Below are 27,906 nucleotides of genomic sequence, written 5' to 3' on the forward strand. Positions count from 1 at the left end.
CCCTACATACTTGTGTTATTTGTGTGTATCCAATGTACGGATGGATTAAGATTTGGGCTGATTGATGCTCCTTCTGAACTGATTACCCCTCTGCAAAAATTCTACAGTAGCACATTTTGACCCCCATCCTGCAGTCTCTATGTATCCACAAAACAAGTACAGAATCATGGCAAATTTCTCTGTATTGCCTTGACAATGTGCAGGCATTCTGATCTGGAGGGACCACCAGTAGGATTAAGCTATCAGTATAGTCTTCATGCTCATTCATCCCTTTGCCTCTGGCAAGTCTCCAAGGATACAGAATAATTAGTACCAGCCGAGAAGGTTATGTGCGACTGTCCACTGAGAAATGCATAGAAACCACAAAAAGATACTGATTATGTTCGAAGAGAGATACATTAGCATCCTGCCCCAGACGTACAGTTCTGTACACTCAAACACCAAAGCCAATCCCATTTGCTGTGATGAGACATGAAAAAAGAGTTGTTCTCTAAATTACACAGGACCTAAATCACAATCAAGAATGTCATATGGAAAGATTTAAACCTATTGGACCATCAGAGGTAGGACAACTACAGTGTCTTTCAAAACTCAAAGGAAATATGATATTCCATAATGTTCCTGTGATAACAAACATAGGCATACTAAATGTCTCTCAAGAAATGTAAGGTGACAAGGTGGTACTCTATGAAGTAACCATCTCTCTAAGAATCTAAGTTTCCTTCTTGAAAAACTAAGCTTCTCTATTAACCCTAATGAATCCCCAACTACCACCTCTGTGTCTGAATTGACTATTTTTACAAATGCAAGGAGGTCAAAACTTGTGGCCTCAATCCTGTCAGGCTCTGAGAGAGCAAAACTTAGTGGGGTAACTTATCCTAAAGTGAAATAAGCTAAAGAGACAAAGAGAGATCTGACATTCATTTTGACTACCCTTTCCGCAATGGACAGGAGGCCTTTTCTACACAGCGACTGCTACACATATGGAAACACATTAAACCTTTTAAACAGTAAATATTGTGAGAACAATGAAAACCACAAAAATATCTACTTCTAGGAGCCTCTGAGAAGCTTACTATAAACAATGCTTCAATATAAGAAACATGTCTTTCCAGCCAGAGCTATGATTTAAAGAGTTTGGGATGTCCATTCTGATCTAAAATCTACATCACGGGTCAGATGCTCCAATATAATCTTCTGTTCCTGGAGTTGTTGCCCTGAAGGAGATAGGTTGCCACTTCTAGCTTCATGTTTGGAATGCTCAGTCTCCTAGAACCACAGGATCAGTTCAGGTTCAAGGCAACTCGACCCTTTATCCATGTGCACTGTGTCATTTAGTTTCTTATTTGGTATTTCAGAAATGAATTTGAAAGCAAAGGTCCTGTCTTTTTCAGATGAGTATTAAAGATACCCTGGTACTTGAGTAAGTGCAGGAGTTTTACCTTCCTCGTGTTCTCCGGTTTCAGAGAAAAGTTTGAAAAATGTGACCCAAGCGCATGTTAAAAAATCAGCACATGGAATAAAAATTAAAAAAAAAAAAAATCATAATTTTAAGCCAATCTCATGATTTTTCAGAGCCTGACTCCTGGTTTTTGAACGCTTGGAGATGGTCATATTAAATAACTTTCCATTTTAAACTGTACACATTCATTTCCAAGCCCATTGAGAGAGTATTTGTGAAATACTGGAAGCTTTCTCACTGATGACACATTAAATAGAGTGAAAATCTTTCACTTAGAGTGGGTGAGATCATGGTTTTCTCATCCAAGTAAATTTCTATTTGAGTTTTGGTGTTGACAGATAGTGGTCTAAATTCATTAAAGGAGATGCAAGTTCCACCCTTCCTCTGCTGTACATGATTTTAAAACATTAACAAATAGTTAATGTCCAAACAGGTTCACTTTGGGACACAGCTGTTCAGCTGTGCAGACTAGATAGTGCCAGTGTCTGTAGGCACCGCCAACCTGTTTATAAAAAAAACGGAAGACAGATGTGTTTAGCATACAACCACCATTGTCTTGAGGTGGCAGAGCTGCACCTCCTATTCAGTAATGGAGCAAATATTTAGGAAACCTTTAAGCCTTTTTTCGATCCCATCTATGACCTGTCCCCAATATAAAACATTATATTGCTTTATATTCAAGGATGTGTAAAAAGCAACAAAGAGTCCTGGGTCACTTTATAAACTAAGAGACGTATTGGAGCATAAGCTTTCGTCTCGTCAGACGTAGCGTTGCATCTGACGAAGTGGGTATTCACCCACGAAAGCTTATGCTCCAATAAGTCTCTTAGTCTATAAGGTGCCAAAGGACTTTTTGTTACTTTTTACAGATCCAGACTAACACAGCTACCTCTGTGATATTCAAGGATGTGAGTAGGGGCTTTAGCTATTTACATCTGTATAGGAAAAGAGTGATGCCTGCAGTTGTACGCATATTATCCATGGTGCGTATCAGGGTGTGCTCCTCAAGTTCGTGTTGGTGCTATCCTGGGCCGAAGGAGGCCACAACACAGAGAGGGGCCTAACCCGACCCCAGGCAGCTGCACCTGTCCCTTCAAGGAGAAGCGGCCCTCTACAATCTCATAGAAGGTAAGAGATAATGTCCCCGATTAGGAGTGCCTCTCCCCAAGCCGAGGCAACATAAGGCAGCAACCCAGCTCGGCTGCCAGGGAAGTGCTCCTGCCCCGTTCCCAGTCACTTGCTGCTCCCTGCCCAATGTCCTCCTGCCCTTGCATGGCCATTGGCACCAACGCCTGGTACGAGACAGATGGATAGCTTCAGCCACGAGCACAGCAACATGCCTGGCTACATGTCTACGCCCAGCCCGCTCCCAATGCTCCATGCCCGGCCCCTGCAGACCTAGCTGTCCGGGTAGCTGTTGGCCCCTGCCCTGGCCACCATCACCACAGCCCTGGATTCACACTATGGCTTCCACTTCAACTACACCATGTCTGGGCTCTGGCAGTTCTGCCACCATGTAGGCTATGTGCCCAACAGCAAGGTCCTCATCCAGAAAGGTATGGGGGGGACAGGTGGGAGGGTTACAGGCTGGCATGGGATGGGGGTGTCAGAGTGTAGGGCCAGACTGAAGGTGTAGGGGCCAAGGTGCACAGACCTCTCTCCTCCAATGTGCGTACCCTGTCAAAAATTTCTGGGGGCACCACAGTAAAAAAAGATCCACTTGTTTTATCTAATTAAATGACAGACTGCCCACCATTAAAGGAAGAAAGGTGGCAAGCTCCCTTTCCTTCATGCTTTGATAGAAAAGCTACAGACAAGTAATACAAACTAACAGGTTTTCATTACTGAACTCCCGATACCTACTGGTGCATAAACATGCAGTTGTTAAAAATTATCACTAGGGCCAGATTTATTCCCTTCTGACTCGGAGTCTGCCAAGTAATAAATAAATAAGCTAAGAATAGCATTCCAAAATAACATGCACTATTTAGTGGTTTCCACCACTAAAACGGCATGCAAGGGTGCTCCAGAAAATTTCCAAACTGGAAAGTTACGAGAGATTTCACAGTTTTGTGTCTCTCTGTTCCAGGTGTTCAGAAAGAATTGCATATGAAACTACATTAACGTGAAGATTGTCTTCCAGCCCCTCCATATATGTACAGTGTTTTTCTCCACTCCTAAGCAAAAGATGATTTCCCCTTTCCACAATAGACAGGAGGCCTTTTCTACACAGCGACTGTTACACATTATATGGAAACATATTAAACCTTTTAAACAGTAAATATTGTGAGAACAATGCTACAAAAGCAAGCCATACAGAATTCTATGCTAGACAGCACATTCCACTCCTCAGGTATTCCACTTCCTACACCACCACTGTACTAGGGATCCATCACCACTCAACGGCTGTTTCTGGAACAATGCCTTACAGCAGAGTTGGCTAAATAATATAAAAATCTGCCTGCAAATGGTCTGACAAATTACAAACCTAGTTTGGATTCAGACTGTTTATGCAGATTTCTTCAATCAAAATTTTGCTCATGCAAATGTTCTGAACAGTGGATCTGAGGCCTGTATTTAAGTAGAAAGAGTCCCACAAAAGATATTATGGGACTAAATTCTGCTCCCAATTACACTGAAGTAAAATCCACCAATTTCAAAGGAGGCACTCCAGATTTTACTCTGGTGTAACAAAATAGAATTTAGCCTCTTTAGAGGCAAATTAGAGCCTTACAGGGCTTAATGCTAGACACATGCTGTATATGCGATGGTCCTCACTTTGACTGTCAGAAGAACAGCAAAAAAGAAATTCTTACCGCTGTTTGCACAAGTACCTGTGTTGCTGGTTGTGGAGCAGGAGGCAGGGGGGAGGGGTTGATTCATCATAACCAACTTCATTATCACAAGGCCAGTTCAGTCTATTGGAATTAATGGGATAAACCCTACATTTTGTAGTTTAATATGTTGTCTGTTTTATATTTGCAGTGGACTGAAACTTGGCACACATTGTTAAATCATTTTTTTTTATTCTTTTATTTTTACAAAGTATTATATAAACAGGAACAGCTGGTGTTGATCTATAAACACCAGAGTTTTCGTGAGAGTTTAGATATTATTTTACCAACATCTAGGTCTAAGTATTTGAAGGCAATTATTCAGTGGACAGTGGTTTTTCTAGTGTTTTAAAAAGAAAGGAATTTCTTAAAATAATAATATTTTACATTTCTATAACACTTTTCATCGCAATACACAGAACTGTATTGCCTAAATATTAACTTTTAGATCTTTGGCAATTTCAAGATCATTAACTAAGCCATGTTTCACAGAAGTACTTAAGTATGTATACATCCTAAGTGCTTTCCTGATTTATGGATAGAAGTTGACTCTGTTTTTGTGTATGCGCGCGCGCGCATGCCCGCACACATGAGTATGCGCTAGGTAGGCCATACGTCTGGTTTTAAGACAGACAGTTCTAGTTTTGGAAAGGTTTGTCCCTGTTCAGTACTGGACATGGTTTTGTACAATATCATCCCGGAGGATGCCATTTTACAGAATGCGCTGCTCCTCCCCCACCGATATTACCTTGCATGTCATGCTGGCAGGGTCGGGGTCACACAGGCCATGATGGGCCCACCGTTCTGGAATGTCTTATTTTCTGGGGATGCATCAGTGGCCACAGGGCCGGTTTTCCATTTAGGCACAGTAGGCACGTGCCTAGGGTCACCAGCATTCTAGGAGTGCGGCAGTGGCCAAGTGTGTGATTTTCTAGCCCAATTGAGCTATTTTTAGCTGTTAGTTGCCGGGTTTTTTAGAAGTTGTGAGTTGCAGTATTTTGGGCTATTTTGCTCCCCTGTGATGAGATGCCCCACATGCTGCTTGTCTCATGTCGTGCCCCCTCCCCTTAAGGTGACATTTGCAGCATGCGCAGAATTCTTGTCCGAGGGAGGCAGAATTTTTTTCCTGCAGAAAATGTGCTGCAGTTCTACCTTTCGCCCACCAGAGGCCGATGTGGCACAAAACAGCCTGATCTGTCTGAGGCTGACTGGTCTGGAGGGCGGAGGCAAACAGCTGGCATGCAGGTGACGGATGCATTTTTTCCTCAAGTGAAAAGTCACAGTAGCCTTCTTGGACCCAGGTGAGGAGGCTGAGCAGGCCACACAGGGCTGCTGGGGGGAGGGGAGGCCACAGGGCCACATGGGAAGGGAGGAGGAGGACTCCAAGCAGGGCCACATGAGTGAGAGGGAAGCGGGGGGCTGAAGATGCTGTGCCAAGATGTGCATAAGGTGTAAATCTGGCCCTGAGTGGCCACCCTAGTATGAAGGTACACACACAAAATACATACATGTATATCGAATGAGTGGACAGGAGAAGTATGGCTCCTGCGCTGAATGCATTTGGGCTGCAACTTTGAAAATATCTGAGCTCTAAAACTTAATTATAGGTAGCTAATAATATATCTAGTATTAAATGCAATCACGTGCACACACACACACACACACACACACACACACACTTTCAAACCACATTATTAAATTTGCGAAATCAACTACTCAAAAATTAGGAAGTGCCAGAACTGAGGTACCCCTTGTACATATGCATTATGATACAGTCTTTAATTACATAATAACATAATATATTTCCACAGAACCCTTGCCTCATCCAGTGCACAACATGGATGATGCTCAGTTAATGAGTAGCCATTCAAAATTTTTGTTTTCTCCATGTGTGTCCCCATGCCTTATCTAATGCACACTATTCCAAACCTGCTCTGAAGACAGAATGAATTTCGTCATGGACTATTCTATGGTGTTCATTATAGCATCTGATTGCTTCATAAACATTAATTATTTGATCTTCACATCACCCTTGTGAATTGAGGGGGTGCTATTATCCCCATTTTACAGATAGGAAACTGAGGCATAGAGAAATTAAGGTTAAATGTTTTAACTAATTTTGGTTGCCTAATTCTAGATACCTGATTTTTTAGACTATTTAACATTATATAGCACTCTATATGTTAAAAAGTCAGCTCCCATTTACTTCAGTTACAGCTGTGAGTGCTCAGCAATTCTGCAAATCAGACCCTCCAGGCTTCAAGTCTGGCAATCAGAAAATGAGGAACATGCAAATTAGTGGCCACCTGTGAAAATTTTCATTTAGATGACTTGCCCAGCATCACACAGGAACTCTGTGGCAGAAGAAGGGAGAGAAAACAGTTCTTCCTTAGCAATGAGATCATTCATTCTCTTCATGTAATACCCTGCCTCATTCACTACACACCTTCCAAATTCTGCAACAAATGAGTCAAGGGTCCTACAAACAACCTCCTTCACTACATAACACTGATTCATCCCCAGAGCAGATCCAGGCTTTGCACTGAATGAGGCAGAAGTCCTGTGGAAAAATAGTATGTGATCATGTAATTCATAGAGTCGAAGGCCAGACGGCACCGTTGAGATAATCTAGTCTGACCTCCTGTATAACATAGACCATAGAAATATCTCCCAAAATAATTCCTAGAGCAGATCTTTTAGAAAAACATCCAATCTTGATTTTAAAATTGTCAGAGATGGAAAATCCATCACAACTCTTGATAAATTGTTCCAATGGTGAATTACCCTTACTGTTAAAAATAGATGCCTTATTAAAGATTGCATCATAATGCACATGAGCAAGCAGGCCAAATTAAGGTTGCACAGGCAACCTTAACTCTGCCATTTCCTAACTTTAGAGTTCCTGACTTTGCAACCTTAGTAATATTCTTTTAACATCACTTTTTGTGTCTGATTTCATTGGACTTAAAAAAAAAACACTGAAAAAACAGAAATTCCATGATGTGGCATCATATTCACATCCACATGGGTCATCAGCAGGGTTGGAACCTTTGGATCCACCACACAGACCTCTCCACTTGAGCTAAAGAAACAACAGATAGCAGTAGTAGGCTGTCATTCTCTATGTGGATGTGCACCAGAGGGAGATGAGACACAAACTTTGCCAGTGGGTTTCACAGATATTTGCTGATTGCAAAGGAATATTGAGACTCAGATGCCATTCCAGACTCCAGAAGGGAGTGTCTCCAAAACTTTTTTGCCGGTTCCTCTCAAGCTTCTGCCCAAACCCTTCAACCTGCTTCTCTCTATCTCCTGTCTCCACCCCATCCTTGGCTCCTTGTTCCAATCTCATTCTCCTTGTGTTCCCAAGTCCCAGACCTAGGTCCCAGTCCCATTGCTCAACCAGTTAAATGCTCCCCTTAGCTTCCAGTCCCAGTGTTCTCTCCTCTCCCCGCAGTTCCAGACTTTTTGACCACCCATCCCAGTTGCTCTCCCTCCCCACCCCAGTTTCACAAGAGGCCTTGTCTCCATCTACTTCTCTCCCCTCTTCCATGGCGCAGCTTTTGTCCTCTCTGCATTCAACTCCAGGTGGCTTCCTCTTTGACACTGCCTCATTGCCAGCAGGAGGGTCACTGAGAGCAAGGAGAGACAGGCTCCCTGTTCTAGTTCCATTCCCTGGCTCCAGGCCAAAACAGGAAGTACAGAGAAAGTCTGACTTCTCCCTGGTAGGCCTGGACTGGAGCAAACAGGATCTGTCACTCTGTAGGGATGGAGCAAACACATTCTGGTCAACATTAAGAGCTGAGAGAGGATGGTGCATACTCCATTGCTCTGTAGGGATGGCATGTGTGCATTCTGGTCAATGCTAGGAGCTGTGAGGGGATGGTGCATGCTCAGTCACTCTGTGGGGATAGCACATCAGCAGTCTGGTTCAAGAGGTGAATATGGATGAACCACTCAGTAATAGCAACCATAATGTAATTAAATTTCACATTCTTGTAGCAGGGAAAACACAGAGAAACCCACCACAGTAGCTTTTAAGTTCAAAAAGGGGAACTACACAAAAAATGAGGAAGCTAGTTAAACTGAATGTAAGAGGAAGTCACTAGAGTGACATGCCTGCAAGCTGCATGGAAACCACTGAAAAACACCACAATAATGACTTAAACTAAAGCTATACCTCCCCTCCCCCTCCGCCCCAAAGAAAACAGTAAGAGGACCAAAAAAAAAATGCCACAATGGCTAAACACCACAGTAAAAGAGGGAGTTAAAGACAAACAGATATCCTTTAACAACTGGAACTCAAATACTACTGAGGAAATAGAAAGGAGCATAAACTCTGGCAAGTCAAGTGTAAAGGTATAATTAGGCAGGCCAAATAAAAGAATGTGAAGAGCAACTAGAAAAAGACATAAAAACTAACAGCGAAAAATTGAAGTACATGGAAGCAGGCCAAACAATTAGTGGGGCCACTGGATGAGCAAGGTGCTAAAGGAGCCCACAAGGAAAACAAGTCCATTGCAGAGAAGTAAATGAATTCTTTGCATCAGTCTACACTGCAGAGGATGGCGATTCTTACACTTGAGATTCTCACACTTGAGCCATTATATATAGCTGACAGATCTAAGGAAATGGCCCAGATTCAGGTGTAAACAGAAGAGGTTTTGGAACAAAGTGAAACATTAAACAGTAATATGTCACCAGGACCAGATGGTATTCACCCAAGAGTTCTGAAGGAACTCAAATATGAAACGACCGAACTAATTGTGGTATGTAACCTATCACTTAAATCCACCTCTGTCCCAGATACCTGGAGGGTAGCTAATATAACACCTCTTTTTAAAAAAGGCTCTAACTTCAGTACCAGGCAAATTGGTTGACACTGTAGTAAAGAATAGAATTATAAGACAAATGGATCAACATGATCTGTTGAGGAAGGGTCAGCATGGCTTTTGCAAAGGGAAATCATGCCTCACCAATCTATTAGAATTCTTTGAGGGAGCCATACATGTGGACAAGGGGAATCCAGTGGATACAATGTATTTGGACTTTCAGAAAGCATTTGAAAATGTCCCTCACCAAAGGCTCTTAAGCGAAGTAAGCTGTCATGGGATAAGAGGGAAGGTTCTCTCATGGATCAGTAACTGGTTAAAAAATAGGAAACAAAGGGTAGGAATAAATGATCAGATTTCAGAGTGGAGAGAGGTAAATAGCAGGGTCCCCCAAGGATCTGTACTGGGACCAGTACTGTTCAACGTTTTCATAAATGATATGGAAAAAGGGGTAAACAGTGAGGTGGCATAGTTTGCAGACAATATAAAATTACTCAAGATAGTTAAGTCCAAAGCAGACTGCGAACAGTTACAAAGGAATCTCATAAAATTGGGTGACTCGGGAACAAAATAGCAGATGAAATTCAATGCTGATAAATGTAAAGTAATGTACATTTGAAGACATAATCCCAACTATGCATAGAAAATGATGGGGTCTAAATCAGCAGTTACCATTCAAGAAAGAGATGTTGGTCTTTCTGGATAGTTCTCTGAAAACATCTGTTCAGTCTGCAGTGGCAGTCAAAAAAGCTAACAATGTTAGGAACCATTAGGAAAGGAAAGCTAATAAAACAGAAAATATCATAATGCCACTATATAAAACTATGTCCACACCTTGAATATAGTGTGCCGCTGGGCTAGATGAACCATTGGTCTGACCCCCAGTATGGCCACTCTTACGTTCCTATGGTTAGTACTATGAGCTATGAGAGGCTTGAGCATGCTCAGTGAAGATGGAATCTTTGGGGGGGTTAGCTGCTAAAATCAAAGAAGTGTCTACTGAGCATGTGCAAATTGTGATTTAACAAAGACTTATGACTTGGCCAAATTTTGATTGATTTTAACAGGCACAGGAAAAGACATATCCCTGACATAAAAGCCCCTTACACCTGATCAAGCTTAGCAAGTTTGCTCAATACTTTCTATTTTAGGATCCTGTTTTCAGTTTCTCATAACTTAACCAAACTAACATTTAGACTGAAATTTTCCTTATTGAATGTCTGTCTCAGGCTGATTCCTCACTCCCTCCCTCTGTAAAAAAAATGTTCATCTATGTCTGAGAATGAGGCTAGGGAAAAATAGGTTGTTTCTTCATGTTAAAAAGTTCTAGGAACCTTTAGTTTTCTAGCACCCTCATGCTTTGGAGAGGAACTTGAAATTTGGCCAGAGGTAACAGTGAAGTTTACAAAGCATAGTAATAATTAGGTGGCTATTGATGCCTCTGATATAATGAACGCATAGTTTTCTGTGCTGGATTGAGTCAGTAGTTTCAGTGCAGGTCATTTTAACTATGTATTATTTTTATTTTATAATATCCCATTAATATTAAAAGGTCCCTTCCACAAAGGGCCAAAAGGAGTTTCAAAACTAGAGCCTAATGAGACCAGCTACCTAGCTAATGACTTTAAAAATAATACCCTGTAACATTCATTCCTTGCATGTATCTAGCCTTTACAAACCAAAACCCAACCATGGATATGGTAGCTGATGTTCAAAAATGGGGAAACAGATTTGTTTAAAATAGGTCTTAGTAGCAAGAGGCAGTTTTAAATGCACGAAAGCAAAGGAATTCTGAGCTAAGATTGATGATCAAAGCATTCTTAGGTTACCCCGTTGTGCCAAGATAATGTAAATCATAAGTTATGTCAGATCCCCTTCTTTTCCAAGACCCTCAGTAGATGACTATATAAAATGCAGTTTCTAATCATAACAGGAAGAATTAAAGATGGAATCAAAAACTTTATCTCTGAATATCCAGCTTTTGTGGGTTTAACTAAACACTCACTGGTCCTTTAATACTATTTTTTAAATTAATTATATTTAAGGACTTGTAGGTAGAATTCCATTCCAGCTAATAATGATCAAGCTGCCAGTTCCCTGGGTAGCAGCTAAAGTGTCTCATTTTTTATTCCTTAGGTCACAGGAGCTTTCTTTTTACAAGTCAAGGAGATTTTGCTTTGTTTGCTTTCTTCACACAGATGTATGAATACATAAACAGGAGTTTACCACAGATTAGAAAAGACTGAATGACGTTTTACAACATTTGGTAAGCAATTAAGAAACAGTTGTTGCACTTGGACCTCCACCTTTTCAATCCAGAACTCTCAAAGCTTTTGTTCTACATTAAACCCTCGTTTTTATTGTAGTACAGTAGTTGTTGCACTTTCCATAGAGTGTACATGCTCCTCTAAATTTGTTAGTCTCTAAGGTGCCACAAGTACTCCTGTTCTTTATGTTCCTCTACTGTTATTCTAAATGGAAAAAAACATCTGCTGATAGTTAGCCAGGTTTAGAGGTAAATATATTTTCATCAGAAATAGGTAATGATTAGAAAATAAAGTTTGTAATGAACTTCAGTAGGTTTTTAGGACACGTGCTATTTTGATCTCAAAGGCCTCGACTGTATAATGAGCTAAGCACAGGGTGGGGACCTGTAGGCACAGACACCCTGGAACGCTGCATTGGTCTGCCATCATGAGGATCATTTAAGGATCAGGGCAAATGCTATAAATGTGTGCAGAAGAGAGCTGAGGTTTGTAGATGAAAAACCACAGGTCATTCTGCAGGTGAAAAAGTGACACTAGATACAGCTAAAGACATTATTGCTCAAAGGAAGTCATTTTTTCAGCACAAGGGGTGCTAGTTTTCCCTTGAAACCAGTCTATACCCATCTGTTATTAATCCTTTAAAATATATTTTAACAGTGAATATGTTGCAGGATAGCTTAAATTTTGGCGAAAATACTTATTGTAAACTCACTCTCACAAGTGACATTCTCGGCTACTTTTTACTCCCTGCCGAGTCAATATAGCTACAGGTGAACGAGCTAGATCCTATTCTGGCTCAGGTATCAAAGAGAAGCATTAACTAAGTGCCAGTTGTAGAATCTTTATTAAAGATGATGTGTGAGCAAGAACAAACATAGTTGGGCTTGCAGCAACGAGAGGGAGTCTGTTGGACTGGCAATTAGGGTGGTTTTACTACTTGAAAACTGAACTTGTTTGATATAGAAATCCTGGGGAAACAGAAAGCATGGAACCCCAAGAGATCATTTTCACAGTGGAATCACACTTTAATGTTTTCCAGGCTTTTGTTTCCCACGGTATTGCTGGTAAACCTTAAAATCCCCAGACGAGTAAGAAAATGGATTCCAAGTCTTCCGTAAAGGGTCAGTCTACGATTGGCCCTGCATGCGACTGCAAGGTGAGAGGGGAAGGAGACAAAGCAAAGAATCTTCCCCATATGCCCACATGTAACCCACACACCTTCTAGGTGTGGTGTTCTGTCCCATCTAGTGGCACTGAGATCACTTAGAGAGAGATAAATGAGTCTGCTCTACAAACTGAGCTAAAAGTCAGTTGGCTTTTAGCTCATGCTGTAGAGGCTCATGCACTGAGCTCAACGGTCCCCGGTTCAATCCCGCCCATCGCCGACTGGGGTCTGTTGGTGTTACACATGCACAGAGTCTAGCACAAAATACCAGGGTACCATAACCAATCCTAGCATGAAGTTCTGGTTATGATGCTAGTTTCCCTAAAAGCGTCAGACAAGAGTGGGTGAGTGATTAGCCATGGTCTCTTCTACAACAGCCATCTGAGCTGTTCAGATGTAAAAAGGCACAAATATTGCACCTTTTCAAAGGGTGGCAATGCTGTCATTCTAGAATATCCCCTGGGCGCCAGAATCTCTGCTAGGACTTCTATTGAAGTGCAGACCCTCCTGAACCCCACACATCTCCAACATAGGGCCATGTCTTAATCCTGAGTGTGGAATATGTTTCAATATCCCAAGTACGTTGAGACAGGTGTTGTACTGTGCCTTCCAGGAGTATGCATATAAAATATGTAGATTAGTTATGGTAAGCCTAGGGTTTGTCAATTTCTTTATTTTATTGTCTTCAAAGTCCTAGAAGCATAACAAGTAGAAAAGATTACTATTTTAGTTTGACACTGTCAAACACTTGAAAAGCACAAAATATTCCATAATCCCCACTATGTATGCCACAAATTAAAAATCAGGGTGGTTTTGTCACACAACAATGGAAGTTTTGCCAAAGCCAAAACATGCCCAAACCCATTTCTAGCTAAAACAAAATCTCCAGTATATTTTATTACTCCCTTTAATAATGATTCACTAAGATGTCTATACAGCACTACCTTTGGTGCAAAAAGATCCCAAAGCACTTTACGTATGTCCACCTATGGATTTACAAACTCTTTATAAAAATAATTGAGCTCATCATGGAAATTCTACGACCATAGTGGTGAAATGTTGTAACTATTTCACATGTATGTTACATCACTGTTCAGTATGAGAAATAAAGCAAGCCTGAAGAAAGGAGGTCAAATTGTAGGTCCGGAGAAAAATCAATCCTTCCAGCTCTCCAACAAATCCTTACCTCTGTAACCTTCTCCCCTCCTTTTCCTTGTTTGGTTATTTGTTTAAAGCCCTGCCGCCTCTCTAACCTGAATTTTTAACTCTACAGATAATTCCTTTCTGAAATTCCTTCATAGTTTCCTGCTTAAGTGTGTGCAGCCTGGTACTTTCAGGGCTCAGATATTCCCACGGAAATTTTGCACAGATTGCTGCTGAACTTTCTTTGAAGCAGAACCTGGAGCAAGAAAGGAGAGACCAGCACAGACTGGCAGAATTTCTTAAGGTTGTCAACACAGCAACTGAACTCCAAGAAATATTTCAAAACCCCTGCAGGTTTTTTAGCAGTCTAATCTTATAACAATAGCTAATATTTCTAACGGATGAGAATATAGCCCAGTTTTCTTATGTGGCTAGTAACCCCATTCGTTTTCAGCAGTATTAGATCGATTATATCGAAGTACAAATTAAGGATATTTTTGCTACATGACATCCTTTCAAAAACAAATCTATCAGAAACAAGCCAATCTGTTCACGAATCAATATTTATATGACAAACCAAATTTGATGGTAAAAATGCTACTTTCCTGATCATTAATATACAAACTTGTAAGTAAATGATGGATTATCTGCAACTTGAAGCTTTAAATCAAAGATTTGAGGACTTCAATAACTCGAACAGAGGTTGTAAAATGACTCAAGGAGCTTGTGGGCAAGGTTTTGTGGCCTGTGATGTGCAGGAGGTCAGACTAGATAATCATGATTGTCCTTTCTGGTCTTAAAGTCCATGAATCTACTCACTCATTAAAATAACAATAATATTTCACCTTGTAAAAATCTCTCCAAATCATCAGCATACTCTAGAACTTCATTTGTTCCAATATAGTAACATATTGTACGTTCTGAGCCTTAATTCACAAATATTTGGCTTTTGCTGATGAATCCTCATTTGTAAAAGTTTTCTCCATGGAGCAGCACAGGTGCCTTGTGCATATAGTATTCTGCAAAAAAAGAATCACCAAACAATGTCACTCTCTATGGGTATTTCACTAGGGTTTCACTGGGGTATACATATGCCAGCTACTGGTATTGCATGATCACTTGTTCTGATCATTTAGAGGACTGGCACAAATCTTAATATGTATTGAGCCTTTTGACACATTAGTCATCGACGAAGTGGATGCAGCCTCTGTAATGTAAGAGTAAGACGCATCCAGGCATCTTTTGCAAATCAACAGTCAGACAACTGGCCTTGGTCAGCCAGAACCCTTGTCAATTTTGAACCTACATCTGTAAATAAATACTCCTAGTCCTTCTTTCCCATAACACTGGCCTCTAGGGTGTTTTATGAGAGGATAGTTAGTAGATTGCATCAGCTTATAGTACACAAGGCTGAGAACTGGTTGCCTTTATGGAATAGGCTGCAAAAGCTGCCTCAACAAATCTGTTCATGCTTAAGGTCCTGTTGCTGCCCACTGACATGTTTGAAACTGCTGCTTCCCTATTCTCTGCTGTTGGTTTTACTGCACATTCATAGGAGATGGGTGAAAGTTACACTCTAAATCCGTGCCAAAATGGAAAGCAAAACAGCTTTCATGTCCAAAATACAGACCCGCTGTTACAGAACAATACTAGTACCTATTTCGCTCTGGCTCAAGAGTTTTTGATGAGAATCAATCCTTTAAATGTGAAGCAAGATCCTGAATTTCATCAATATTCTGGAGTACAAGAGAACTCAGACACAAACGGAGAGTGAGATTTTCCTTGCATTAGCCGTAACAAAGATATTTGTTTAAGAAAAAAAATAAAAAGGGGGTAAATATATGCATAGTTGATGTGGGGGAGATGGGAAGTCTATGTGTGCCTAATACATTGGAGAAATTGTTCAAGTTCATCATTATGTAAAGTCCCTGCCAGGCTGCAAAGGTCAGCATGAGCTTGGATTATCTGTTGCCTGGAGCTAGTGTAACTTATTTTTCCTTTAGGAATCATTGTTTTTCACTTGTTTATGTGGATTTAATTCCACCCTTTTTTTCCCATTCTTTGCTCCCCTTTCAGTCTGCAGTCCCCCAAGCACACACCAGATAACTGTCCTCCTGTGTTCTGAGAAACCCGTGATATTGGAATTAGATGGGAATGCAGCATTCTACCATGTTTCCTCCTCCTCCTCCTCCTCCTCCTCTTTTAATGTTAGAAAAAGAAAACGCATTAAAGTGGATAAAGAAGTCTTTGGTGAAAAAATGAGAAATTCACTTAACAGGTTTGAAGGATAAGAAATGTCATGTACATAAACAGAACAAAAAATCTATCTAAATGTCTTTAGTGCAATAAACAAGGGCTACAGAGTTGTCCCTGTGCTTCATTGCCACTCAGTAATTTAGGTAAGTGGGTACTTAAGGATTAATCAGTAGGAGTAATATAAAGGAAGAAGAAATGAAGAAGAGGGCAGAAGAATGAAGTATGAGACTAGGAAAGAGAGAAAGGCAGATAGTAGGAAGAAAATAGAAAACTATATAATATGCAAAGGCAGACACACAGTAATCAGGGAGCAGAGGTTTCCAGTAAGGCTTTTGTGCTAAGATGTGGTATAATATTGTTTTTTTGAAAGTGCAATATTTTCTATCGTAAGTGCCATAGCTATCTTTTGTATCCATTCACTTAAAACCTTTCCTGCTATGCCAAGATATTGTTGTAAGTTCCACTTAAAGGCTGTATCTCTCTAGAATATTTTTCAGGAAATATTTTCATTGAGCCATAACTTGTTACACACACACACACACACACAGACCTTGCAGAAAAAATTGTACACAAGAGACCAAATTCAACCCTGACATAAGTAACTCGAGCTCCCATTGATTGCAGAGGGAGCTGGGCTTGTGTATGTTGAGGCTGACTTTGCTGCTAGTTCTCCAAAGCACCATGTAATAGGCTTTCTTCTCCTTCACTCTGTCTGGGATTTGAGATCCTTTTGAGGCTCGTGTGTGACTTGCATGCTCCTGGACATAAAATACATAACCAGTTAAATACTTTGCCTTCTTTTGAATTTGAACTCTTTTTTTGTTGTGTCAATAAGGAAATGAGTCTAGCCTACAAAGGCTAAAATGTAGATTTTACAATAAAAGATTATTTTCTATATATGCTTTGTTTAGGATATGTTTATATATTTGCAAGAAGGTTTCTTGTTTCAATAGGCTCAAAAGGTCTCTAGATGCTCTAGGACAATTGCAACTGACTGGTAAAGTAACTTAATTTGTGCAACTTGTGGCCAAAAGTATTGAATGAGGATGCGAGAAAAGTCTGTCATAGATGACATCACTGTAGGAAATAAAGTAGCTTACTTCAGCTAGACATTACAGGAGGTCTCTGGAAATCTAGTGAGCCTGACAACTTAGTTGGGTTTTCAAACTGGCGGCTTGGAGCTTGCACAAAGGACACGGGGAAGTTATGGTCTCAATCCTCTGGTATCAGTCAAAACAGTGTCCATCGATAGAACCTGCCAAAACAGGCTTATTATACCTAAATAATATAGGATTTTTACAATGTAAAGCAACAAGGTTCATATGGTTTAATAAGTAAACATCATTAGCCTTTTGCCATTTCTTTGACGTAATGGAAAATGGCTCAGTGACAAAGATGCACTTGGCAGTTTCCCAACAGCACAAGGAAACATTTTTGTAAAACTTAAACTTGTTCTCTAGGAATACTAAGAGTTCATTCACTTTTGGAAAATAATAGTCTTAATAAAAGCATTGAGTAGCACTTTCCAAACCATGAACTTCATAAGAACCATGTATAGTGGTTTTATTTTCCTTGTATGGGATTTACAAAGGCGTTAATCAAGGTCAGTACATGTGTGCACAGTTGATACAAGATCTGCTCCTAAGCCTTGTCACAGTTACACAGCTTTGGGAAATGGTCTTAAACCTTTGCAGGAAACACTACATGGGACTAGCTGATAAACTGGTATTGATTTTCACATATCACCCTTGTCAAAAGGATTTATTGATGAGTTAATGCATGTTGTAGTAAGGATCATAGCAGGATAGTTTTAAAGGATTTATGGGGAATCTACAGGCTTTAATACACTCTGTGGTAAATAACAAACAAGTACTGTGTATATTGATTCTTGTCATGTGGTCAATGGAATCTTTGGCCCACTAATTGTCAGTATTGACAAACAGTTCATGATCTAAATGAGCAGCTCAAAATCACTTCCAAATGGAATTGTTCCAAACAGTGTTTTCTCAGTGCTTCTCCTCAGGGCCTGATGGGAAAACGCTGATTTCAATGACTAGGCCCTTAATGTTCGTAACTGTGCCTGATAGCCAAGAGGGTTCTGCGCACATTCTTGGCAGTGAAAAGGCATGTTACTACGATTATTTTATTCTGTCTCACCCTAAAAATATTCATACAATAGTCAACTAAACAATAGGTGCATTTTGGCCTAAATCATCTAACATGGGAACCTGCATTTATGTGCCTAAATTGTGGATTTAGTTGCCTAACTAAGTAGCCTGATTTCCGGTGGTGCTGAGCAACCTCCGCTTCCACTGAAGTTAATGGCGTTACACATGAGTAAATAAAATCAGAATTGGAACCACTGTCGGTGCAGAGCTACAAGATGAAAGAGCTTTGAGGTAAAATGTTAGCCATTAGCATTATCGTGTTTGTTCTGGGGGGTTCCTGTTTACACCAGCTTGTAATCTGGCCCAGTATTTACAATTTTATACCTTTTTAGTTAGCAAAGGAAATAAAGGTTGTAAAAATATTTGTTCAAACTCTTTCCTGATTTAATTCCGTTACAGGAATGAATTTGGCTCATCATGTTGTTTATGTTTAGTAAATCACTATATTGTAGGGTTAATAAATACATTTAACAGAGCGCCAAACATGCAAAGTGCCATATAAATACTAAGTATTAGTAACTCACTCCATTGTGCCTAGGCATTACAGACTGTATTTTATTTACAGGATACATAATGGCTGTCCAGAGCTCTAGGCATCATAGACAAATGTCAAATGTACAACCACCCTGGTACAAACAAGAAAATGGAAAAAAAAAAAAAAACCCACGAAAGTTCCCGAAAGTTTTCAGAGCACCCTTTCCTCCCCAGAAGCCTGAAAAAAGAGATGCCAGCCTGCATTACAACATAGCAAATTTGGGTTAATTTGGACCAATAGTGGAAGAGTGAATTCAAAGCTGTAGGCCTCTAACAACAAAGAGGCTGCCAACAGCTGCCTCAGTTTTGAATAGAAGGAAGCTCCAGCTTGATGTGTTGTTTTAGATAACTCACTGTTCAGAGGTCCCTGTAACACCGTGGCAGTGCAGGAAGAGTCTGGGATGGAATTTCAGCCTAATACGTGATTTTTTTGTGACGATAGTCGGGTGCTAGTGTGAATTTAAAATTACTTCACATTTTTATTTGGTGTTTAATTTCCTTGGAGGGTTTCTACTACTGTGTTTCAAAACCAAAATTTATCCAGGAAATGCTTCTGCATAGACTCAGTCAGCTAACAGTCCCTTCATAAGAAAACCACTGCAGGCTGTTCTGTAAAATGACTTTGAAAAAGCCTTTTATGCAGTTTAAAAAAAAAAAAATCTCCTCATCAGTTCATAGTATGAAGCCAGTCTGGTGTTCATATGCACATGAGCTGTACTGGTGTCACGTAAATACTTCCGAAGCACCGCAGAATCCTTTGAAATATCAATAATTTATGGATTTGCCTAAAAAAATCATTAAAAAAAAAAAAAGATATTTAGGGTCAGTGGCTAAATGAAAACCATGGCAAGTTATGGAGCAACCTTACATCTTTGATTACTTACAGCTTTGTGGTAAAGTGGACCAACAGTAACGTACACCAGGCTCCAGGTTAGGAGGCCCCTCCTGGTCACAGGACAGGTGTGTAGCAGGGATGTACTGAAATCTTACTTGTCATAGACTTTTGGCTGAATTTTGCTCAAAATGCTGATAGTAAGCTTTAGCCTCATTTTTTTCATGCATACTTTTTGAAGCAAGGAAGTGGTGTCATTCCCTTCCTAGAAGTAGCTGTGTCAGAGCCATCTCAGTGTCTTTTTCTCCTCTCTTCCTCACAGACATTTCTTATGTTGTGCACATTTCAGCATGGCTTGCGGGAGCTTCTCTTCCTTCTGGTCCTTCTCCATGGCACAAACTACTTCTTCTCCTTTCTTGCTCATGGCAAATTCTTTTTAGACTCTTCCACTACCTTCCCTTCCCCCCACCTCCCTGCCCCGCCCCCAGCTTTCACTCTCCTCCTCAGTGAAGGTGGACCACTGAAATCAATGGGAGTGTTGTCACTGACTACAAAAGGAGCAGAATCAGGCAGTAACAGAGGAATGAGCACTGGAAAACTGCAGATATAAGATATGCTTATGGAGCATGGTTTCACCACTGTATTGCTCTAGTTTCACATCAACTTAAGTACAAACAATTTTATTTGTAGTAGCACTGGCATAAAACAGGGGTGTGCAGTGATGACTTAGGTGTTTAATCCCCCATTTCAGGAAAGCACTTAAGTACATGCCTCAGGTAACTGTTATTCAAGAGTGCACATGCGTTTAAGCATGTGCTTAAGTTCCATTGACTTTAATGGGACTTAGGCATGTGCTTAAAGTGTCTTTCCTGAATAGGGGTGATTTCCTAATTCAAGACCTTAGTTTCTAGGGAGGCTATTTGCCTCATTTCTCATCCTTACAATTTACATTTTAAAATGATAATTTTGCCACTATCAGGTAATCTGTCTTAAAAGATATGGATATGAATATAATCATATAACCTTACTATTTTATACATCTGAATATAAGCATACGAGCATCCAGAGTAAACTCTTTAACCTTTCCAGAAGGTATCAATACATAATTACATTTTAGAAACAAAAAGAAGTTATTTGTTTCATAAAAAGACAAAGTAATTCTTTCCTGAACAGACTGAACCGATAAAACATTTTTTTAGGAGTGAGTGGTAAAGTCTTTTTAATTGTAATTAAGGATGCACTGAGACTCCAGTGCAACTACTCCATCCAAATGCAGTATTCTATTTATACAGACCATCATCAAGGTAGTAACTGCAGTTCTAATTTCAAAATGTGTGAGGAGGACCATAGGAACATATTAATAAAATACACTGTGAAGGCTAATATAGCTAATAGATTTTGTTTTGTGAGGTTAGGAGGTTGACTAATTATTGGTATTGTTTTTAGAGTCATAGAGTCATAGACTTTAATGTCAGAAGGGAACATTATGATCGTCTAGTCTGACCTCCTGCACAACGCAGGCCATAGAATCTCACCCACCCACTCCTGTAATAAACACCTAACTTATGTCTGAGCTATTGAAGTCCTCAAATAATGGTTTAAAGTCTTCAAAGTGCAGAGAATCCTCCAGCAAGTGACCCATGTCCCACGCTGCAGAGGAAGGCGAACCCTCTCCCCCAGGCCTCTGCCAATCTGCCCTGGAGGAAAATTCCTTCCTGACCCCAGATGTGGCGATCAGCTAAACCCTGAGCATGTGGTCAAGACTCACCAGCCAGACACCCAGGAAAGAATTCTCTGTAGTAACTCAGATCCCACCCCATCTAACATCCCATCACAGGCCATTGGACATATTTACCGCTAATGGTCAAAGATCAATTAATTGCCAAAATTAGACTATCCCATCATACCATCCCCTCCATAAACTTATCGAGCTTAGTCTTGAAGCCAGATAGGTCTTTTGCCCCCACTGCTCCCTTTGGAAGGCTGTTCCAGAACTTCACTCCTCTGATGGTTAGAAACCTTCGTCTAATTTCAAGTCTAAACTTTGATGTCCAGTTTATATCCATTTGTTCTTGTGTCCACATCAGTACTGAGCTTAAATAATTCCTCTCCCTCCCTGGTATTTATCCCTCTGATATATTTAGAGACAGCAATCATATCTCCCCTCAGCCTTTTTTTGGTTAGGCTAAACAAGCCAAGTTCTTTGAGTCTCCTTTCATAAGACAGGTTTTTCATTCCTCAGATCATCCTAGTAGCCCTTATCTGTACCGGTTCCAGTTTGAATTCATCCTTCTTAAACATGGGAGAACAGAACTGCACATAATATTCCAGATGAGGTCTCACCAGTGCCTTGTATAACCTCCTTATCTCTACAACCTCCTGCTGCAATTAATGATAAACTATAATATGTATGACTTTATTATGTACTGCTCAAATCAACGTTTAGCTTCCAATTTAGCTTTCATTGAATACCATTTTCAGATGTACTGAATTCAGCCTAATACTACAATTAGGCCTTTTGTATACCCCTTGTCTGTATGCAGTGTTGTGTGTCCTATGAGAGGGATAGGGGAGAGATTGGGTCAAACAATGAAAAAGGTAGCACAGGCTGAACAGATGAATGAACCAACTAACTCTCCTCTTAGCAGTTCAGTGTCTAAACATTCTGAAGACAGTGCAAAATGGCACTTCTTGCAAGTTAAATGTGCTGTGGCAGTGTGGGTGGCAAAATCTGAAATCAAGAAAGAATATTGGCTTGTGGGTGGTCCAAGCCTCTGTTTGCTAGGTTACTATTATTCATACACGCCACAAATATGCATGGTACTTTACAAAAAATACAAGAGGATGGGTCTCAGCCCCAAGGACTGTACAGTATAAGCCTTTGTTTGGGGGGGCCTTATTAGTTTCAAAGGGGTGGGGGGTATTTTTCACAATTTTTGAGTTTTATGTAGAAGTCCAAAAATTGTGGGAGGAAGTGGTTAAGCTGGACCTTGCTCTTTGTATGTACAGTAATGAATAATGTATATTATGTAATTATTCATTACAGTTATATACACTGTAATGAGTAATCTCTTTGTAATGCTCCCTAGTGCCCTTTAGCATAGTACTGTTTCAAACAGCACTGTGTTAAAGTGCTAGGCAACTCTTGGTGTGCACCAGCAGGGTATACACAGACCAACCAGAGCACTTTATGAACCACACCTCTGCAGTCTACATTACTGCTCCATGTAGATAAGCCCTAAGATACAAGTATCCATTTCTGGTGTTCTTTCAGTGTTCATTGGATAAACACGAATTTCCTTCTTTCTTTCTATAAATCAGGAGTGTTTTATTGGTGTTTAACAGCTAAAACCAAAAATCAGAAGTCCCAAGTATGAATAATAAGAAAACAGACCAAGGGATTAATAATGGCACAGGAGGAAGTGCAAGGGCTATAATAAATAAAGATTGGTTTTTCAGGCTACTTAAGTATCTTGTTAGTTCTGATTCCTCCCTTTTTCCCTATTTATAATATCACATCTACTACTCTTTCTTCATCTTGTTCCAATCTGAAAGACTAATGTGGGACACAGTAGAGTAGAAAGGATGGCTAAGAAGTGGAGGTCAGTGGTGGACAGCTAACCAACAGAAGTGGTTAGGATTTTGAGAATGGCACTGAAGTGGGATGAGGGAATGCCTAGCATTTCGTGGATTCCTCACCAACAAATACAATTCAACACTGTAATTTTTGGGGAAGGAGGGAACTGGACTGAGGATATTTCAGTGCAGTTCATCACAGTAATTTTAAGTACAGTGTATACTATATTAGAATGGAGCACCACCCAGACTCTCCAGAGAAGAGCCACTGATGCTCAGTTTTCAGATATGTTACTTTTTAAATAACGTCAGCACTGGCACAGCTGATCTCCAGTGTCTAATTATCACTGGCCATTTGAGTGAATGACAAGATATCAGGAAAAATCTCTGTCTTCCAGATTCCTTCTGGGTGTTTAAACATAACCTGGTTCCTTGTTACAAGCAAAAACATGGGTTTTAACTCTATAAAAGTAGTTTACAGAACTCAAGGTGAGATTGCTTTTGTTCCGTTCAAGAAGCCAAAAGCCTTTCATGGTTACAACACAGTATCTTTTTTTTAAAAAGACTGTTTGATTCTTTCAGCACCACATAGGGTCAGAGAATAAAAGCAGGACCAAAGAGGAATCAGATGAACCTACAGTCACTGTCAAAGTGATTACAATTTGCAGGGTAGATGGGATCCTAACCACAACCAAGGCTTTAAGCCTAGTTACTAAATAGGTTTCATTTACTCTACAAATTGGACCTGTGTTATGACCAGCCACCTGTATTTGTAGTGCTGATGGGTTCTCAAATTTCTCTGTATGATGAAAGGTGCTGCTAGCATCTTTGATGCCAGCGTCACCTCAGTTTCTTTAACCAGGCTCATAGAGAATGTTACGCTCACAGCTTTTGTGGAGAGTAAAAAGGAGACTCCAAAACATAATTTTGATCTGCACCACTACTATTTTCATTCCAAAATCCAGAGTCTTCACCTTATCCAGGCCTCTGTTCGACCAAAGGCATCTGTAGTTTATAAGCTTTGGATACTGGCTCTGCTGGGCAGAAGGGGCTATGCTTCCATCCATAATCCTCCACTCATAGATGGTGGAACTCTCTCTCCAATCATATTTTCATTTGGAAAGGAGGAAATAAAAGAAAGAACTTTCACATTCTTACATAGTTCTCTATTGGGGATACATGTAAAGTTTTGGATTGAATTGTCCTCAGTTCTTGTGATTTTGTAAATAGTTTTTAATTGTGAAATAAGTAAATAAATTCATGCCTTTCTAACTTACATTGGTCTAGCACTTGTATGTGAAAGATTTTAGCTCAATTTTACTAATATACATCAGTCCAATTTTTTGGACACTCTGGGTGAGAGTTTCACCCTCTCCTGCCACTATATGTCACCAAGAAAAGAGCAGGAGCAGTGTAAAAGAGCCCTAAAAGCCCCAGGCCTGGCTATGGGAGAATTCCCTCAGTATAGGCACGGCAATAGATGGCTGTAAAGCTGCTTTTGGAGGATGCCCTCATAAGCCCTGGCATAGGGAGAACATCATGGTCAGGACCAGGTCCTGGCATAGGCAGAGTCTCCAGCCAGCACTGCAGCTTGTAGGACAGCACAGGAAGGCTGCCATAACTTAGACAGATCCCCAGATTGTTTAACTTATGCTGGGGGCTACAGAGCAACTCAGGATCGGAAGGGTGCAAAGGTGCATAGCCTCTCCCTCCACCTGAGCCGTTAGCTGGACAGTTAATTTCAACTTATTTTTTTAAGGTACATTTCCAACCTTTTCTGCTTTGAAAAATAACATTCAAAGTGTAAACCACTGACCTCAGTGGGACTATGCACTTGCTTAATGCTCTGCTGTACTGGAGGCAGAACGTTCAGCACCTTGCAAGATCAGCCTCAGCCGCTCTCTCTACCTCTTATCTGTAAAATAGGGATAATGCTTCCCTTTTCTCCACCTCTGTAGGTCTTGTCTGTTTAGATCATAACCTCTTTGGGGCAGGAAGTGTCTTTCACTGTGAGTTTGTACAGCACCTAGCACAATGAGACCCTGATCTCAGATGGGCTGCTAGGCATTACCAAAATAAGTAATAAAAGAAATATTAGTGATAAATTATTAGAGAAAATTGCAGGGAAAATAACCTAAAATTCACCTTGACATCAAATTAGCCAGCAGATGGGAGCCTGGCACTCTCAGAGGGCCCAGTTTATTTGAAAGCCAGTCTCTTGTAAACATTTATAAATATTGGCAAATAGGTACAGACTTCAGCACAAGTAATTGCATTCCCTCATCGTGCATCAGAAGCAGCTGGTGAAAGCCCAAAGAAAACTCATCCCTACCCCAAACAGGTGCTTTTTTTAAAAAAAAAATTAGTCTGTCAGTTGATGTGCTGGGGGCAAAAAGGTTTAAAGAGAACCACAGAGAATCATCTGGTTCACTCTTCCAAAAATCCTAATGCTGTCCCTGGCAGGAAGGGGGAACTGTGTCTTCCTCTGGGTTTGAAAAGCACTAGCTGAGTGTCAGAGCATGCACAGTAATACACATTGGAAAACAATCCCCATTATCCATACAAAGTGATAGAATCATCACATATAGTTCTTTGAAAACATCTGCTCAATGTGTAAGGCAGTCAAAAAAGCTAACAGAATATTAGGAACAGGATAGATAATAAGGCAGAAAATGTCATAATGCCACCATTTAAATCCATAATATGTCCAGACCTTGAATATTGCATGCAGTTCTGGTCACCCCATCTCAAAAAAGATATATTAGAATTGGGAAAAGGTTCAGAAAAGGGCAACAAAAATGATTAAGAGTACGGTTCAGCTTCCATATGAGGAGAAATTAAAAAGACTGGGACTGTTCGGCTTGGAAAAGAGATGACTAAGGGGGGATATGACACAGGTCTATAAAATCATGAATGGTGTAGAGAACGTGAACAAGGAAGTGTTATTTACCCCTTCACATAACCCAAGAAGCAAGGGCCACCCAATGAAATTAATAGGCAGCAGGTTTAAAGAAAACAAAAGGAAGTACTTCTTCACACAATGCACAGTCAACCTGAGGAACTTGTTGCCAGGGGATGTTGTGAAGGCCAACAGTATAACTGGGTTCAAAAAAGAATAAGTTCATGGAGGATAGGTCCATCAATGGCTAATAAGGACGATGGTCAGGGATGTAACCCCATGCTCTGGATGTCCCTAAGCCTCAGACTACCAGATGCTGGGACTGGATGACAGGGAACGTATCACTCAATAATTGCTCTGTTCGGTACGTTCCCATTGTTGGAAGAGAGGGTACTGTGCTAGATGAACCATTGGTCTGAGCAGTAAGGCCATTCTTATGTTCTTTTGTTGACAAAGTAGTCAGGTGTTTGGCTTACTACCTGGTTTTCTGATTCACCATCTCTAATATCAACATCATCTCTACAAGATACATAAACTACACATTTCAACTGGCTGATTCAAATTACCTTGGCTCGGGAGCATTAAAAAGACATCACACACTTATTTTGCGATCTGTGGCATTTTAGTTTAAATGCTGCCTGACAAAACAAGCAAACCTGGCCACCTCCAAAACACAAAATGACACATTACCAAGTTGGGCATTTAACTCTCATTTATTACTTTGAAAATCTCCCTCCTAGATCTCCAACACTGGATAAAAGGGAAAAGGGTTTGGATAAGTAAACGGAATAATGTGGTAGTTCTGTAACTTGAATCTGGATGTTACAGGAAGAGTGACTGTATATTCTCTAGAGAGGCGACACTATGTAGGGAAGTCATCTTTTGTTCATGCATTGAGATGCTAATTTACAATAGAACCCTATGCAAAAGCCTCTTTATTGTGTATTAATATTCATGTATACACAAATACAAATAGCAATGGAGGGTCACTAAACATTCCCTGTCCGCTGTTTAGTGGGTGTCTGCCTGTAAGCTTTGAATCACTACTCTGCGGTCCCCCTGGAGAAGACTGTGTAGTTTTCAGGGTTGCACCCTTAAGCCCCTTGCAACTCAGCTCTTCTTTTCTGATAAAATATCACCCTCAAATCCAAAGATCTATATTTCCTGCACAAACACACAGGAGCTTCAACCCTTCCCTGCTTCCAGCGCCACTGAGATCTTAAGCCTTCCTGATCCCACCAGCTAGTCCTCATCTGTGTTAATGCACATTCACCAATACGTTACTTCTGTGGTTATGTCGTCAGTATCATTAATGTGATGACTTGCCAGAAGAGTAACAAAATGTTATTTACATATTTGTGTATGTAGCTCTTGCTGTGCACAGCGGTGTAATTTGACAAGGGCTTGCTAAGGCATTAACTATGATTTGGAAAGAAGCATGTTGATTACAGGTACTGTATCTGCTGTATAAGTCTACAGCATCTAACCTGCTGTAGTGTGATCCCTGATGTTTGTGTCCTGTTTTCCAACTGAGATGAAGAGGAAACTAACTTGTGCTTCTAAAGTACAGTCTTGCCTAATTATGCTGACTGATCACTTAAAAGTAATGTTTGCACAGACAGAGTAGAGCTAACTGTACAAGAACAAGCTGGTTGATAAAGGCCATGTGTGCAGGTTTGATTCCTTTTCAAAGGACACAAACTATTTACATCTGTTTGAAATGCAGTAATACAGCATGAGTAACTATGGTGTAATGTAACATAATACACGGCAACCCATGCTAAAACCTGCTTGCAATCCATGAATGTGATTTAACCTGCCAAGGTGGAGAGCTGCTGAAATGGAAAGGCAGAACAGCAGGAAAGAGGAAACAACTCAAGAGGGAGGCAACAGACCCTCCCACAGGGAAGATGAGACTGCTGGAGCAGGAGGTGAGAG

At 40.4% G+C, this 27,906-nt stretch overlaps 1 protein-coding gene across 8 annotated transcripts in view; it reads right to left on the reverse strand.

Moving 5' to 3' along the window:
* Positions 1–27,906, reverse strand: part of LDB2 (LIM domain binding 2) — a 275,644-nt gene that overhangs the window by 186,789 nt on the left and 60,949 nt on the right. The window contains exon 1 of one of the 8 annotated variants that reach the window (XM_054030342.1): positions 14,549–14,626. The exons of the other annotated variants lie outside the window; for them this stretch is intronic. Coding sequence (XP_053886317.1) covers positions 14,549–14,578 — 30 coding nt within the window. The 5' untranslated portion in view covers positions 14,579–14,626. Of the gene's footprint in view, positions 1–14,548; positions 14,627–27,906 lie in introns of those variants that run through there. 8 annotated transcript variants of the gene reach the window in all.

The sequence above is a fragment of the Malaclemys terrapin genome, chromosome 5, assembly GCF_027887155.1.
Source record: "Malaclemys terrapin pileata isolate rMalTer1 chromosome 5, rMalTer1.hap1, whole genome shotgun sequence".
NCBI classification, from domain to species: Eukaryota; Metazoa; Chordata; order Testudines; family Emydidae; genus Malaclemys; species Malaclemys terrapin.